This window comes from Bufo gargarizans, chromosome 1, assembly GCF_014858855.1.
Source record: "Bufo gargarizans isolate SCDJY-AF-19 chromosome 1, ASM1485885v1, whole genome shotgun sequence".
NCBI classification, from domain to species: domain Eukaryota; kingdom Metazoa; phylum Chordata; class Amphibia; order Anura; family Bufonidae; genus Bufo; species Bufo gargarizans.
In genome coordinates this window covers 730,347,267-730,365,139 of record NC_058080.1, presented here as the reverse complement: position 1 = coordinate 730,365,139, position 17,873 = coordinate 730,347,267, and the positions used below count along the sequence as shown (strand labels likewise).

General features: G+C 48.2%; 1 protein-coding gene across 2 annotated transcripts in view; it reads left to right on the top strand.

Moving 5' to 3' along the window:
• ADAMTS12 (ADAM metallopeptidase with thrombospondin type 1 motif 12) overlaps positions 1-17,873 on the top strand; it is a 584,548-nt gene that overhangs the window by 461,266 nt on the left and 105,409 nt on the right. For both annotated transcript variants that reach the window (XM_044276409.1, XM_044276408.1), the window contains exons 22-23: positions 8,427-8,573; positions 17,607-17,760. In XM_044276409.1, the coding sequence (XP_044132344.1) occupies positions 8,427-8,573; positions 17,607-17,760 (301 nt within the window). The remainder of the gene's footprint in view (positions 1-8,426; positions 8,574-17,606; positions 17,761-17,873) is intronic.

The following is a 17,873-nucleotide window of genomic DNA, read 5'->3' as shown; positions in this document are numbered from 1 at the left end:
CAACCCGTGGCTCTTGAGCCACATGCGGCTCTTTGCTTCTTCCAGTGCGGCTCTAGCTGTGGAGCCGGGAAGCAGTCAGGCGGATCACTCTCCACCCCAGGCTCAGATCTCTTTTCCTGATCGGGAAGTGTTACTACTTTGCAGCTCCAGCTCACTCTCCACTACGTCCTGATGCACACAGTGTGAGAACGTAGTACGTGGAGACACGGACTAGGACCTGACGTTGTGCTCATCAGGTCACAGTGGAGAGCGTGTCAGACCTGCAGAGTAGCAGGTGCCCGAGCAGGAGCCCAGTGCCTGATCAGGAGAGGGAAGAGATTTTTTTAAATGATAGAACTGAGCATGGGGGTCTGATCTTAGCATGGGAGGTTATGATCTGAGCATGGGGGGTCCTGATCTGGGCAATGGGGGTCTGATCTGAGCATGGGGGGGATCATTATATGAGCAATGGTGGTCTGATCTGAGCATGAGGGGAAGATCTGAGCATGAGGGTTCAGATTTGAGCATGGGGGTAGATCTGAGCATGGGGGGCTTGTTTGAGCATGGGTTGGTCAGGTCTGAGCATGGGGGGTCAGATCTGAGAAGAGGGGAGATCTGAGCACTGAGGGTCTGACACTGGGAGTCTGATTTGTGTTGTCAGATCCGAGCATTGAGGGTCTGATTTGGAGGCCTGATGAGGTTTGGGGATCTTATTGTAGGTCAGATGAGGATTGGGGATCTGATTTAGGAGTCTGATCTGAGTGCTTATGAAAAATAAGAAAAAAAAGTTTTAGCAGACCTCAGATCAGAAGAAAAATATTTTTTTATCTAATTTTTTTTGTTAAAAGCTAGGTGCATCTTGTAGGGCGAAAAATACGGTGACTTGTGTGTAAATGTATAGCTTGTGGCTCCTGGTAGTAATGCGTTTAGTTTTTTGGGGCTCTTTGTGTCTGTAAGGTTGGCCACCCCTGGTCTAGGGGATCTTTGTCCGGTTTCGGGATAAGAGAAATGTGGGAGTAGAGAAACGACGTAGGAACCGGGGAAACCAGCATAAAAGAGTTGAACAGAGTACACATACACGGTACCAAAACAGATAAAAACGTCTTGTAATATGAGTAAGGTAGAGTATCTGGCCCAGGTGACTTGCCATTAGGAAGTTGAGAGATCACCTCTTGTATTTCCTCAGCCGTAATCTGAGCATTAAGGGCAAACATGGCCGCTCTTGACACCTTAGGAAGGTTACATCTGGTCAAGAAGGAGGCAAAAAGGTCCTGGCGTTCCACTGGGTCAGAGGTCACCTGCTGAGGTAGAGAGTAAAGGGAAGTATAAAATCCATGAAATAACTCAGAGATAGCTTTAGGGTCATACACCATGCTACCGTCACTTATCCTCAAGGCTGCCGGGGTACCAGTAACATTAGAATCCTGCAATTGGCGGGCCAGTATAGTATGGAACTTATTTCCCCACATATAAAAGCGTTGTCTAGAATATAATAGTAATTTGCCAGTTTTTCAAATGCTAGCTCCCGTAATCTGGCACGCAATATCACTATACGTCGTAACAAATGACAGGAGCGGCGTGACCCCATCTGAGATTCCAAGAGTCAGGACGGTAGCATGCTGCAAATTACGGTCTCTTTTTAATCGAGTGCCTATGGCTATACAGTTACCTCTAAAAAACGCTTTGTGGGCTTCCCACAGTGTGGAAATAGAAGAGACAGAGGATTGATTGAGGGAAAAATAATCTGTGAGAGTGTCATGTAATTCCTGCCTGCTCGGGAGTTTAGATAAAAGGGTTTCATAAAGTCTCCAATGACACACTTTTGTTCGACTGTCTCTTGATTTAAGAGTGATGGAAACCGGTGCGTTGTCTGACCACGTAATACTGCCTATGTCAGCATCCCCAAGTAGCCTAAATGGGGGAATATTTCCGAAAAAATAATCTATTCGGGTGTGTGTACGATGGGGATGGGAATAAAAAGTATACGTTCTGGATGAGGGATGATTGACCCTCCATAAGTCATATAGTGCAAACTTTTGGATAAGGCGTCTAAAGAGACACGATAATCTACGTTGTGATTTGGAGGGCGGAGAATCCCCAGGGGGGAGTCTGTCTCAATGCTCAGAAAAACCAACATTAAAATCTCCACCTACTATAACAGCCTCAGGTAGGTATTCGTTGAGCTTTAGGAATACCTTCCTCAAAAAGGGGATTTGGGCTGAGTTCGGGGCATATACCTTACATAAAATGAGTGGGTTGCCATTTAGGGATGCCTTGAGGATAAAATATCTACCATGCACATCAAATATACAGGATTCCACCTCCACGGGGCAGTTAGCGCATAAGAGGATGGCTACTCCCTCTACTTTCCTTCCTGCATTAGCAGAAGAAACTCGCGGGTACGTCCGGGCAGCAAACTTAAAAGAACCCTCCTGATCAAAATGGGTCTCCTGCAGGAAAACTATGTCAACCTTCTGAGATCGGCATTCATTGAGGGCCAGCCTCCTTTTAGTATTGGAGTTAAGGCCCTTTACAGTCAATGAGATACATTTAACCATTGTGAAGTGTGTAAGGTCTATACTTGCTTAGTGTCTCCAAGAAATCCTCCAGGAGAGCCACCGTCCCGGGCGTCCGTAGTTGTCCCATTAGCCTATAGCAAGAAAACAAAAAGGGAGAACACATAGGGGGAAAAGGGAACACAAAAGACAACTAACATAAAAGACAATACATCAAGGTATTTTGAACAATGAGTGATAACACCCAGGTGAAGCTCAGTACAATATTAGCTATGATGTAAAAAAAAAGCCTGCTTCTGTCCCCCCTCTGAACCCAGAGCGAGGGAGAGAGAAAAGGCAAGGAAAAGAGCCCTGTTGTTAGGGACTTGACTGAATGCCTTCATAGGCAGAGCGGTAGAGAGAAAAACAGCAACAATACTTAGAAAGAATAAAGCTAAACTAGTATAGAGAGACAGTCTCAAATGAACAATAGAGATGCTGCTCATCAATAATATATCAACTCGAAGACCATGATGGGGTTCAACCCCTTAGGTAGCATTCACAGAGGTGTGTCCCGCTGGGGAGATCCAGGTAGTCCATTCTGTTGAGGAGATCTGTATCTCTTCCGCTGGACTGTGTGCCAAAGTGGGACTGGAGACAATGGGGGATCAGGAACCTCCCAGTCATCCAGGCGAGAAGTGGCAATACCCAAGGCAGAGCAAAAAGCTGGTAGGTCTGCGTGGGTACGCAAAACTGATGATTTGCCATTTTTTGTGGCGATTAGTGCAAAGGGGAAACCCCATCGATTTGGTATTTTCAGATCTTTCAGGCAAGCTAGTAAAGGTTGGAGCGACCACCGTTTTTTGCAGCGTCAGCCAGGAGTGGTTTTGGTAAAGGTAGACTGTAGATCCTCGAAAGTCCACAGATCGTTGTGTGCGAGCTTTAGCCATAATGTCTCCCTTCAATCGAAAGTCGTAAAGGCAACATATCACATCTCTGGGTTGAGAAGTAGTATTTTTAGGTCGTAAAGCCCTGATCAAACTTAATGATCTGAGGCGTCTGAGAGTCAAGTATCAGGTTGAAAAGTTCTCCTAGTAGAGCATCTACATTTTCCTCGGTGTCCGACTCAGGTATTCCTCTAACCCGGATATTATTTTGTCACCCCCTATTATCGAGATCTTCCAAGTGCCTGCAGTTAACTTTAATGATTTGGGAATGGGAAGCGATAATGGATTTCAATTGGGCTACATATGGACGGGTGTCATCATGTTCTGTTTCAATGGTATCCACCCGGGAAGACATTTGTTTTAGGTCCAGATGCAAGGAGGAGATCTTGACTTTACAGGCATTCCTCACCTTGGTGACCATGGCCTTGAAATCGGCTTTAGTGGGTAATTGCAGCAGAGTTTGTTGGAGCGACGCAGGAGTTTGGGATGCTGGCATGGGTCTGTCATCCCCATCATCTCCTAGAACAGAAAGCTGCTCCCAATTGTCGGTGCCCCCCTCAGTACCTTCAGGGGTTTGAGAAGAGTCCAGCGGATCATCATGGGTTTCTCCCCAATCACGTCGGCGCTGAGATGGCGTTGCCGCCTGATTTCTGGCCTGCTTGAGAGACGCTTTAGGTGGCATAATGGGGCCTGCAGATGCAAGGTTGAACAGGCCCAAAGATGTAATCGCCCCTGGGTCAGATGTGGGTTCTGAATTATAGGGCACAGATCCCTCTGCTAATGGGGACAGAGAGGACGCGGAGTCTGCAGAAATCACCCCTTCACCCTCACCTTGCGTTCGGGATGGCTCGTGAACTGCGGCACCTGTACTAGCTTCAGAGGCAGAGGGCTGGTGTAGGCTGCACTGAGAAGAAGCGAGCTGGGAGCCGCGAGTGAGGTAAGCATCCAGCGTCGCACTTACTCTGGCGATCGGGTGAGTATTGGGCTTCTTGAGGGGCAACTTTTTCCCCATGGGATGCGTCTCCTCTGGCTAAGTAGGTCTCTACATTAAGCGCAAGCAGCGGAGCTCGGGACTTACGCCGCCATTCCCTCAGACGTCCAGGCCACGCCCCCATTACATCCTTTATTTGGTATTTTGTTAGGCCGTGTGTATGGGAGCTTTGGATGGACAGGATGGAGATCAGTTGTTGCAGCCCATATGGTTTGTAGTGGTCCTTGTTGGCCAGTAGGGCTTTATGGTGGTATGAGTTGGGGCTGCTGCTCTGTAGGTGGTTCCAATATGATAGCGCCCTCTTCTGTACTGCAAGAAGTAAAGGAAATCTGCCCAGCTCAGCCCGGCAAGCATTGTTAGAAGTGCTTAGATGAACCTGGAGGAGGTGTTTGCAGAATTTCAGGTGGAATGTTTCTGTTGGGCTGGAATCCCATTTGGTTTGGTCTGGATAGGTGATGGGGCCCCATACTTCGCTGCCATAGAGGAGGATTGGGGTGATGATGACGCTGTCAAAGATTGTAAGCCAGACTCTCACAGGTGGTTTTATTTTGTACAGTTGTCTCCTAATGGCATAGAAGGTTCTACACGCCTTGTCTCTCAGGGCCTCTATGGCTGGCTTGAAGCTTCCTGTTTGGTTTATATCTAGGCTAAGGTATGTATAGCAGTCGGACTCCTCAAGAGTGCAGCTTTCTCTCCCCCATTATCTTCCTTCCTCTCCCTCTTACTCGCTCTTCTACCACTCATCTTCTCTCTCGCTCTTTTACCTCTCTTTCTCTCTCTCTCTCTCTCTCTCTCTATCTGTTTCTCTTCTAATTTCTCCTTGCTTATTCATCCCTCGAACAATCCCTCTTTTTCTCTCCTCTACCTCTCATCCTCTCTCTATGTCCCCCTCTTCCTCTCTACTTTTTCCCCTCTTTCTTGCTGCTCCTCTTCTCTTCCTTCCTTCCTCTTTTCCTTTCTGTTTCCCTTCTAATTTCTCCTCCCTTTTCTCTCCCTTTTACCCTCCCTCTTCTTTCTCTCTCCCTTTTTCTCGCTTTTCTACCACTTATCCACTCTCTGTGTCCCCCTCTTCAATCCTCCTTTTTTTACCTCTCTCCCTCCTCTTCATCTCTTCCTTCCTTTCTCTTTTCCTTTCTTTTTCCCTTCTAATTTCTCTCTCTCCCTTTTCTCTCTCTCTCTCTGTCTCTCTCCCTCTCACCCTCCCTCTTCATTCTCTCTTTCTCGCTCTTCTACCATTCATCCTTTCTCTGTGTCCCCCTCTTCCTTCCTCCTTTTTTTTACCTCTCTCCCTCCTCTTCATCTCTTCCTTCCTTCCTCTCTATCTATTCCCCTTCTGATTTTTCCTCGCGTATCCTTCTCACACCATTACTCTTTATATACAGTAGGTGACTGGTGAGGGTTGTTATATTCATTTGTGGTCATGGCTACGGCCAAGAGGTATCCAAAGAACCCTAGGGAGAAAACAACGGGAACAACCTAACTCAGCTAGGCGTGTCTTAGCTGACCTGACTAAATGGCTTGTTGTGTGCCCTAAGCCATGATCGTGGGTAGGCCTATAAGTGGGCATACCCTGTGGAAATGAGAAGATAAGGGAGGGAGGGTGGGGCACCTGAAAACACACACCTGTGAGTGAGGGTGTGGCTCGTATATGAAGAGCCTCCGCCCCTCCCACAAATGCAGGCTGACTAATCAGCCTTACCAACTTGTGGTCATGGCTACGGCCAAGAGGTATCCGAAGAACCCTAGGGAGAAAACAACGGGAACAACCTAACTCAGCTAGGCGTGTCTTAGCTGACCTGACTAAATGGCTTGTTGTGTGCCCTAAGCCATGATCGTGGGTAGGCCTATAAGTGGGCAAAAACCAAGCCAAGTAGGGTAGAAAAGGAATTTGAATGGCAACTGATCCCCAAGCCAACTGCAAGGCATCCAGGATCTAGAGCGAAAGTTCGGGGTGTGTGAGGCAAGACCAGTAGGAAACCTACAACCCATCCTGTGGATGACAAGGCCAGAGACATGATGCTCAATATTGCGGATACTGCACCAAATCGGAATGGAGGACCGAGAATACGTTGTGAAATGGATCATAAAAACCAACTGAAACTTGTAAAGTTTGGTTCTAGTGCGAGTACTGGCAATGCCCTAGCGTCAGGAGATCGTGGGACCAAAGCCTAACTGCCTAGACTATGCAGGAATGAGGGCCAAAAAGAACCATGTAGATAGGAAGAGAATCCTTGAATAGTTACCCAGACAACAGCTATCCGCGCGTTGTTCTACTGTGCGCCCCTGAGAATTGTTTTTACGCTTGAGACGTGAAGACCGACCTACTATCTGAATCTTCTACCGTGAGAAAATGCTGGACCTTGTCCAAAATCCGATTCAACGTGGTTGTAGGGAGTCGGAGGTTAGTGGGGCACCTGAAAACACACACCTGTGAGTGAGGGTGTGGCTCGTATATGAAGAGCCTCCGCCCCTCCCACAAATGCAGGCTGACTAATCAGCCTTACCAACATGTAATAAAATTGCTGAATATTCTGAAATTGGACATGAATGGCTAGATACTGTAGTCTCATTCATCTGATCAGATTACACACCCGGTTATATGAGACGCCCCTTTTTCTCTGGTGGCTGTGGCAGGTATTGCAGCTTATCCTCACTTGAATGCTGTCATTTCAGACACAATCTCAGGACACCCCTCAACGTGTGGTCAGCCAAAGGCTAAATGTGGGCTGGCGCTCTTTATACCAGTATCAGATGCATCTGTTAGCTGGGCACCATAATATATTGGCCATGCACCACGTTCAACACTTTTATATTTTTTTTGCTCAATTTGTGCAAGAATTCTGGCGACTTTCACTTTGTAAATCTGTGATTAGGCTGGTGCATTCGCTCTGTATCGCATCTGTTTGGCTTGATATGTTTTACCGTCAGGGAAGAGTAATTGCAGCTTTCAGCTACGGTGTACTTATGTCATCATCCATCAAAAGGGCAATTTACCTATTTTTTTTTTATACATTTATTCAGTCTTTAAACCGTGAACTAAAAAGAGCAACTAGATTCAATGATATTTACTTCCAATGTACTGTAAGCAAGAAGGTTTCACTCCCATGATGCCGCAGGATGGAGTACAGGATTAACCCTTTAGCAGATCCAGGTCAACCCCTCCAGTGACTAATTAGAGGGGAGTATTACCCCCGGTGGATGCGGAAAACTGCAGAAAACAAAAACAAAAAATGATTGTGTGAATGTCGTCCAGACTTTTATGAAATCATGGGGATCATATTTAGGAAGATACATAGATTGATAGATATGAGATTGATAGATAGATAAGCAGGTAAGTACGAATCTTCGGTTTCAGGGGGCAGGCTGCGGGCACGTAATAAAAAATAATTATCACCGAAAACCCCTTTGAAGAATACTTGTCAACAGAACAATCCTATTAAGCCAAGTATACTGTCTGGTAGGGTTGACCCTAGGGTATATCTGTCTGATGAAAATCGGTTACGGCGTTACCAAGAAAAAACAAACAAAAAACTTTTATTCTTTATGCAAATAATAGCTTTTGTGCACTGAGGGACTTGGCCAGCACTGAGTGCCCAGGACCACCCACCGGAGCACTGAAGCCCTAATTTGCATAAAGAATAAAAGTCTTTATTTCTCAGGAACACTGCAACCGCTTTTCACAAAGCCAGTGTAATTGTAATCAGCAGGGTCAACCCCATCAGACAAGCGTGTTTGGTAGTGTAGGGTTAATCCTGCTGGCAGGCACTCTTGAAGCAAAGTAAGAAACCTATCCTAATAATTTATGTTATAGTCAGTTTATATACTTAAAGAATAAAAAACTGTACATTCAAATTTTTTGTACAATTTTACTTAAAAAGTAATAAAACAAATCTTTCTGTAAAAAAGTAGAAAAAAAACAGACCTATGCAGAAAAAAAAATGCTGCCATCAGATAGGGACTATATATGACTAGTGACCGCTTCCCTTTAATGAAACAATTTTTTGCTTGTTTTAGTGTTCAAAGACATGTGGGAACGGCATCCGTCAACGGGAAGTCTTCTGCCCCAAGGACAATCGATGCGACCTGAAAAAGAGCCCAGTCATTACATTAAACTGTAGCCTGGACCCATGTGTCTCCTGGGAAACAAGCAATTGGACAGAGGTACGATGGCTATACATTTGGTATGTGGCTTAGTATTGAAAAAATGACTTCGACGGGTGCCTTCGAGGTGTTCGATCGGGGGTGTTACACTGGCACTCAGCAGTTCCATTCAGACATTGTATCGCACTGTTATTAGGTTAACAGAGCTACTATTTGATCACTGCATGGTGGTATTTCCTTAGGTACTTTATGTTTGTCAGGAAGCAGGGGGTGTTACCCCTACTCGGGGACAGCGGGCACGGCGTAGGGCACGGGTTCCCCTTCAGCTCGGTAGAACACCTGGTGCCCGAGGTGTGGGTGCGTGGTGTGTGCACATGCGCAGTACGCAGGCTGCGCGCGCATTCCCGGGCGCATAGCGTCCCTGCATTATCCGGCTGTCAGGTGTGAGCCTTGCTGGGGGAGGTTCCCAGTACACACCTTCCACCTTCCTTGCCTGCCATTGGTTCCCGGGGAGGGAAGCCTCCTGGTCGCCTTGGGGACCAGGGGGTGGTTCCTACCTTCCCTGGCTATAAAGACCTGGCCTGAGCTCTGGCTCATTGCTGAGTTATTCCACCTTATGGTGAACACCTAGCCTCCCTGCGGATCCTCCTATTTGCCTGTTGTTTCTTTGTATCCTTCCCGGTTACTGACCCTTGGACTGTCTTCCGCCTTGAACCTTCGCTGCCTGCCTCGACCCGGATTGGACATTGACTACCCCTCTTGGATTATCCCTAAGCTTGTACCGCGTTTCTGGGCTGTCAGCTGCTTACTGCCAGTGGGTTCCTCACCCCACTACTGGCTCCCTGGGACGTTGACAGAATAACTTCACCATGGAACCCGCAAAAGCAGTGGATCCCATGACGGCCATGACCCAGCAATTTAACCTCATGACGCAAGCCTTCCAGGAGATGCAAGCCAGTAATGAGCACCTGCTGCAGAGGGTTGCCACACAGGAGCAACGCATCGCAGAGCGCACCGCGCTACCACCCTCGCCTCCCCCTATGCCGGCGCGCACCCTGGGAGTGGTCTCTAGCGAGGCGTCAGTCAGCCTCCCTGAGCAGTTTGCAGGAGATCGGAGGAAGTACCGCTTATTCATCATCTCCTGCGAGCTGTTGTTTTCCCTGAAGCTTCGTACATATGCCACGGACTTCGTCAAGGTACGCACAGCAATTTCCTTGCTCTCAGGGCCTCCCAGACCTGGGCGCACAAACTCCTACTAGCCGATGACCCAGGCATCTTGGAAGTCCTTTGCTGCAGCTATGCAAAGATTTTATGATGACCCCCTGTGTTCTTCAACCGCCAGGGGTACCTTGTACACCCTTTGCCAGGGCAGACGTCCAGTGGAGGATTACATCATGGAACTCCGTGAGGTAGCCCCGGATACAGGCTTGAACGAGGTGGCCTTGATTGAACAGTTCCGCATCGGTTTGTCTGAGCAGCTCAAGGATGAGCTCGCCCGCATTGGGGTGTCGGGCTCCTTGGGGGGCCTGATGGACTCAGTAACCCACCTGGATCGCCGCTTCCGGGAAAGACGACAGGAGCGACAACAGACCCCGCCTCTACCAGAGCGCCGGTCAGAATCCTTCCGGCTTCCGGTTCCTGTTCCTGTGGCGGCAGACGGTAACCAGGAGGAGCCGATGCAGATCGGGGCTGTTCGGGGTCCCCTGTCCACGGTGGAGAGAACCAGGAGAAGAACCCTGCATCTGTGTTTATACTGCGCAAAACCGGGCCATTTCCTAAAGGACTGTCCCATCAAACCTCCCACAGGTAGGCTGGAGACACCCACGGTATGCAGTAACCTACCTATGTATAACAACTCATCTCATCTCACCATCCCTGTTTCCCTGCAGCTGGGCAACAACAATATTGATCTCTCTGCCATCATTGATTCGGGCGCAAGCAGCTGTTTTATGGACAAGGATCTGGCTTCCCAACTAGGCATCCCGTTGCGCCCTAAGAAGAACCCATCCCAGCTGCATCTGGTGGATGGCAGCACCCTAAAGAGGGGACCTATCGCCATAAAATCCCATCCCTTGTTCCTCCGCATCGGCCATTACCATTCCGAGAAGATCCTGTGGGACATCGTGCCTTCCCCCTTATTTCCAGTCATTCTAGGCATCCCCTGACTTAGGAGACACAACCCCACGATCAACTGGACCTCTAGCTCCATCACCTTCACGCCCCCCTCTGGTTCTACTGTTCATGCGTCTCCGTTCCGAGCCCTCCTTCGGTTCTGGGCACCGTTGAACACAGACTACCCGACAAATATCGGGACTATGCAGACGTTTTTGAAAAAAAGGAGCAGACGCCTTGCCGCCACACAGGCCCTATGATTGCCCCATTGACCTGCTCCCTGGAGCCCCATTGCCGTATGGGCGCTTGTACAATCTGTCCGAACCCGAGACCAGGGCCCTGAAGGACTACATAGAGGAGAGCCTAGCGAAGGAGTTCATCCGTCCCTCGACCTCTCCAGTCGGGGACGGCATCTTCTTCGTGGGGAAAAAAGATGGGGGTCTCCGGCCCTGTGTCGATTACCGGGCCCTGAACGACATCACCAAGAAGTACCCACTCCCTCTCATTCCCGACTTGCTGGACAGAGTCAAGGATGCCCGTTTCTTCACCAAGATCGACCTCCGGAGGGCCTACAATCTGATTCGTGTCAAGGAGGGGGATGAGTGGAAGACAGCATTCCGCTCACGGTTTGGGCACTACGAGTACCTTGTCATGCCCTTCGGGCTCTGTAACGCCCCTGCCACATTTCAGTGCTTCATCAATGACGTCTTCTGTGACCTGTTGGATACCCATGTTGTGGTATATCTGGACGATATGCTTGTCTTCTCCAGATCACTGCCACAACACGAACAGCATGTCAAATCGGTGCTCCAGCGTCTGCGGACCCACAGTCTCTATGGCAAGCTTGAAAAAAGCACCTTAGAAGTCTCGTCCATCGAGTTCCTGGGCTACATCCTATCCCCAGGCCGAGTGGAGATGTACCCCAGGAAGATCCAGGCCGTCCAGTATTGGCCTGTCCCTCGCAATCGGCGGATGGTGCAGCAGTTCATTGGTTTTGCCAATTTTTACCGCCGATTTATTCAGAACTTTTCAGCGATCTGCGCTCCCATCACTGCACTGACCAGGAGCAACACCCTGTTTGAATGGACCCCGAAGGTCCAACAGGCATTCCAGCACCTCAAGAGGCTGTTCACACAGGCACCTATACTGGTACAACCAGACGCCTCTTGCCCATTTTTTATGGAGACCGACGCCTCCGAGGGGGCTATCGGGGCTGTTCTCTCCCAGGTCCAAGAGGAGAAGCAGCTTCTCCATCCCGTTGCCTTTTATTCCCGCAAACTCACCTGGGCCGAACGCAACTATGATGTGGGTGAGAGGGAGCTGCTCGCCATCAAGGATGCCCTGGAGGAATGGAGACATTTGCTGGAGGGAGCCAAAAACCCTGTGGTGGTGTACACCGACCATCGCAACCTCGAATATCTCCGCAGTGCCAAGCGACTGCGTCCTCGACAAGCCAGGTGGGCTCTCTTTTTCTCCCGTTTTCGCCTCCAGATTACCTGTCAACCGGGATCCAAGAACGGCAAGGCTGATGCCTTGTCCCGTATGTGCTCCTCCGAGGCCAATCCTGCACCTCCGGAACCGATCCTGCCAGCCGCATACTTTCTAGCCACCCAACACTCCTTGATCGAGAGGATCCGACGGGCCAGCACGCCAGCTCCAGAGGAGGCAGCCAATCTGCCAATAAAGCAGGGGCTTCGTTACCACCAAAAGTGGATCTATGTCCCAGTCTCCCAGCGACTATCTGTACTACAGAATCACCATGACCACCCCACAGCAGGCCACCGAGGTAGGCGCAACACCACGGAATGCATCCTACGTCGGTTTTGGTGGCCCTCTTTGGCAGCCGACGTATGCTCCTTCATCAAGTCTTGTTCCGTATGTGCACTCTACAAACGTCCCACCTCAAAACCCGTTGGGTTATTACAGCCTCTGCCAGTGCCAACCCTTCCATGGCGCAACATAGCCATGGATTTCATTGTGGACTTACCGCCTTCACAAGCCTGTACCACTATCATGGTGGTGGTGGACAGATGTACCAAGATGTCCCACTTCATTCCGTCCTCCGGTCTCCCGACGGCCCAACAAGCCTCGAAGTTGTTCCTCCAACACATGTTCCGGTTGCACAGGCTCCCTAATTCCATCGTCTCAGACCGGGGTTCGCAATTCACCTCCCGCTTTTGGACCCAGTTTTGCCGTAGCTTTCATATCACTCGCACCCTGTCTTCTGCCTATCACCCCCAGTCCAATGGGCAGACCGAAAGGACCAACCAAACCCTCGAGCAGTTACTTCGCTGTTACACATCCCATCTACAAGACGACTGGGTGAGCCATCTCCCCTTCGCAGAATTTTCCTTCAACAATCAGCTTCATTCCTCCACCGGGCTCTCACCATTCTATGCCAACTACGGCTATCATCCCTCAACTCTCCCGGATCTCCCCCTCGATGTCCCGGTGCCTGAAGTGGCTCAACGGCTCTGGCTCCTACAAGAACTGAGGCGGACCCTAACACAACAACCCTAGGCCGCTCAACAGCGGCACAAGACACAGGCAAACCGTAGACGCACAGAGTTCCCCAGGTACAAAGACGGGGACAAGGTGTGGCTTTCCACACAGCGCCTCAAGCTGTCCTGTCCCTCCCGAAAACTGGGACCCCGTTACCTTGGTCCCTTCGAGATTGTGAGTATGGTCAATAACGTTGCAGCCAAGCTCTGGTTGCCTACTTCCCTGGGAATCCACCCGGTATTCCACGTGTCCTTGTTGAAACCACACCGTGCCAACCCGTTCCCGGACCGGGCGCCTGCTCCACCACCTCCCATCCAGATGAATAACGATGATGAGTACGACGTCAAGGAGATCCTAGACTCCCGCCGCTGGAGTATCTCATCCACTGGAAGGGGTACGGTCCCGAGGAGCGTTCCTGGGAGCCCTTGGGTAATGTCCATGCGACCACCAAGGTGCGGGCGTTCCATCAGGCTCACCCTGAAAGGCCTTCCCAGGGTCGCGTCCGGAGGCCGCTGCTTGGTGGGGGGCTCTATCAGGAAGCAGGGGGTGTTAACCCTACTCGGGGACCGCGGGCACGGTGCAGGGCACGGGTTCCCCTTCAGCTCGGTAGAACACCTGGTGCCCGAGGTGCGGGTGCGCGGCGTGTGCGCATGCGCAGTACGCACGCTGCGCGCGCATTCCTGGGCGCATAGCGTTCCTGCATTATCCGGCTGGTGTGAGCCTTGCTGGGGGAGGTTCCCAGTACACACCTTCCTCGCCTGTCATTGGTTCCCGGGGAGGGACCCTACGTCCACCTGAAAAAAGCTGGCCACTCAGGGTGTCACTTCCATCTAACTTGCAGTCCATTGCCTGTTCTCAGGCAAGATCTGTCCGACCGAGACTCAGAAGATGGCTGAGAGGAAGGGTAGGGGGCATGTCAGAGCTAGCTGAGATCCTGAGCCTGATAAAACAACTGCTTCTACACTGCTACTGAACATTACAGGAGCCTCCTGCTTTCTGGAAGTGTGATTTATCCCTCTGTATCTGTTCTGTGAGCTCTAGAGCTGAAATCAAACATAGTGGGTAGTAAGAAAAGTGAGGTCAATGCATACAGAAGGTAGATATCCCCCTGCTTCTGAGTGAAATGCATCTAACTGTGCAGCTGAAACAAGTAATAATATGGCTGAAAAAAATTTGGGACACCAAAACATAACTGTTCCTTCACAGTTATGATTGTACAAAGAAGCACAGCCATTATGCAATAAAAAAATAAACTCAGGTACGCTTTAAGCTCTTGAGACCCCCAGCAGACAGCTGAAAAGGAAATATCCTATTACTTGGCGAACAGATGAATGGCCATTCATATGATACACAAATTACTTGATCAGGGTAAAGCAGGCATCACTGTCATTAGCTACCAATATACCATATGCAAGGAAAACTTAGAAGAGGATACAGCACTAAACTATTGCTTTAGCCTCTTCATTCTCAGTATAATAATGATCCCAGAGGTTTCATCTCATACAGTTGTATCGCTAGGATATGCTATCCCTGTAGAAGATGGTATTACCCATTTAAGCAGTTAAAGGTGTTGTACTTTTTCTTACAACAGCCCTCTGGTGCTGTAATCTGTGTGGAACAGTAAATGCTCAATTTTCCCCAACAGCTCCCCCACAGGAGAAACTAAATATTACACCGTGACCATTAGAATTGTCTGTCTGTGTAAATAACAGAGAGTCCTCCAGAGGGGGATAAGCTCTTTGTAACAACTTTGCATAATAGATAAGAGTCCTAAATAGTAGACCCTCTCTGTTAACTATTAGAATTCGCTAACAGGGTGCATAGAAATGGATCTAAACCAGATGACCTCTTTAGATGGTTATCCATTTTTTATATGATGATCTTCTATGACAGAGTAATTATCATCTATCAGGACTGCAAGCTGTGATTACCCGCACTGAAATCATCCCATATTTTTTTTTACAAGATGTCTACTGTAATATATATCCACTTATAGGACTCATCAGTGACACGCAGCATATGACTTAATGTGTGTGATAACATGTATTTCCAACATGTCTATTATGGAGTGGTCTTTAATTGACTCCTCTGTGACCAGGACATCGGGTTATGATAATTTCTGCAACTTGCAAATTGTAAAATGTTCATCTAGCCTTTCCTGAAATGACACATCTTTAAAGGCAAAGATTTATATAATCAGTGTACTAGACCAAGATCAATCACCCCTAATTTCTATGTGCCTATATATGGCACCAGATCACTTTAAAAGACTTCCAAGTAATATTATGTCATGTCAAATGTCACTGACTGGGTATGGGCATACGGCTGTGTTCACCCTGAGCCTGTGGAGAAGGTTCCGTCATTTTTGGATCGATCATATGGTCTGGCCTAGCATGGTGGCTTACATTATGAATGGAAGCCATAGGGCAGAGGTGAGCAGAACCTAAGACTAAATTTGGACCTTCTTGAAATACTGCACTGGCCAATAGGGCAGTAGTAATAGCCTGATGTTTCATCTTTACTGCAGCTCACTTGTCATATTTGCTGTATAGACTGGGACAGAATGAGCAGAGTCATCTCATTATTATAAAAGGGCCTAGATAAGGCAGGATAGTAACACTATAGACACTGATAAGGTTCTGCCTGAAACTCCTCTGTCACTCCCTGGTCTCTGGGGGAGGGCCTGTATGCCATCAATTCCTTGAGACTGTAATGATCAGTTACATCTCTCTGTCTATTGATTCTCATTCATTATAGCTGCCATAAAGCACATGCACCTGTCTGTACTGTCTTTTCAGGAAGGGTGTGCCTCCAATATGGCTACCTCCAGGATACCATTTATACAGAGACTTATATCTAATAAAAGACACTAAGATAGCATACATGAGGTATTCCATTTTAGGAAGCCATGACAGTTATGAATAATGCTGATAGAGCCTATTGACTTATTGACCTTTGCGCCATCTATGGGATCTGGGTGTGGCTTAAAGTTGAGGAACGTTTCTCCTTTCCCTCGAGCCATGCTCAGATCCTCCTCATACTCTTCTCAAGCTCTACTGCCCTGTGTGGATTTCAAATTTTTTATTGACTTACACATATTTTATAGCTGTCATTTTATATGTGACCTTGGAGTTTTGTGTTGACCTTTGCCAAGCCGACCATAGACAGCTGACGAACAACCCTCATCATAGACATTCCCAGTTGCTTTGGCAGAGAATCAGATGTGTTGAAAATCCAACAAATTCCTTGGCCAAGAATTTTTGTAATAAAAAAAAAAAAGAAGAATTAATTACAAAAGCTTTTTAAAAAAGTAATAACTTAGTTTCAAAAAGTAATACCTGTTCCTGTTCCAACACCTCCTGGTCTCCCAAAACTGTCTCGACTTCCAGTTCCCTCTCGAAATGAAAATGTGGCCACTCAGCCAATTATTCAGGTTTACTAAGGCTAAGGTAGGTCAGAACTACAACTAGAGGTTGGCTAAGTGGTCAGATTTCTGAGACCGATGTCAGAATAGATCGGTGGGGGATTTTTAAGGTATTACTTTTACTAGATGTATGGCCAAAAATACATATCCTCACTCAACATGACCAAGACCTCCGATGCAGGGTGTTAATGAGAATTGAGGTTTTTTTGGGAGCTCGTGGTGGCTAAAAATAAAGGACATTCACATCACTCCAGTTCCGATGCTGTCTGGGTCCCCTCTGATCTCTACTTCCTGGTCTTGTCTCTACTTCCTGGTCCTGTCGCGACACACAGGAAATTCCTGCTTGACCAATCACTGGCTGAAGCGGGTCACCACTGTGGCCAGTGATTGGCGGTCCAGGCGTTTCCTGTGTGTCGAGACAGGACCAGAAAGTAGAGACCAGAAGGGACCCAAGCAGCAGGGACCCAAGAACAGGAGCAACAGGGGATCCTTAAAGGAGCTGTCTCACTTCACTATTTCCAAGCTCTGTTTCGGCTCTCAAGGCCTCGATTCCCTGCTTGCTGGGGGCGGAGCTGAAAGACCCTAGGCGCTTGTAGTACACTCTTTCAGCAGTGACGAGGTGGTCAGAGCCTGGAGAGGCTTGCTCCTGTGAAACCCGACCACCAGAGCAGCCGGCCTGCGCAGCCACTGCTGAGAACACTACAGTGGTGGACATAACCCCTAGAAACGAGCATGAAATTTGGAGCTGTTTGAAGGAGAAGACAAAGTGAAAGAGGCATCATTGAAAAATAAACTACATGGAAGAAAGGATCCTAGGGCTACAAGGAACTGTTTAATGTTGATTATTGAGGTGAGACAACCCCTTTAAGGTGATTATTTTTAACCCCCTCTGAGCCTGCCTGCTGCCTTCAATTTATTTCCCATTGGAAAACCTCTTTAATTCATATACAATGAATTGCATTATAACGTGGAATATATGTTGTATCTCAAACTAACTGTAGGAAACCTAATCAGATATGAAAAGTAGATTTTACCCCATATGATGTTTGTTTCAGTGTTCAGCATCATGTGGGGAGGGCGTCCAACAAAGAACCGTGCAGTGTTTCGATACTGATAATAACCGGAATGTGAACCACAGTTTCTGCCAAAAAGAACTAAAACCTCAGGAAATTAAAGAGTGTCATCTCCAGGAATGCTCTAAAATCTCAGGTAAGTTACACTGATATAGAAATACAAAGCAAAGATTAACAGCATGCATTCCTTACAACTTTCTGACAGCATCAAATGGTGAATGTGTCTTACCTACCTCTTAGGGGCCTGTA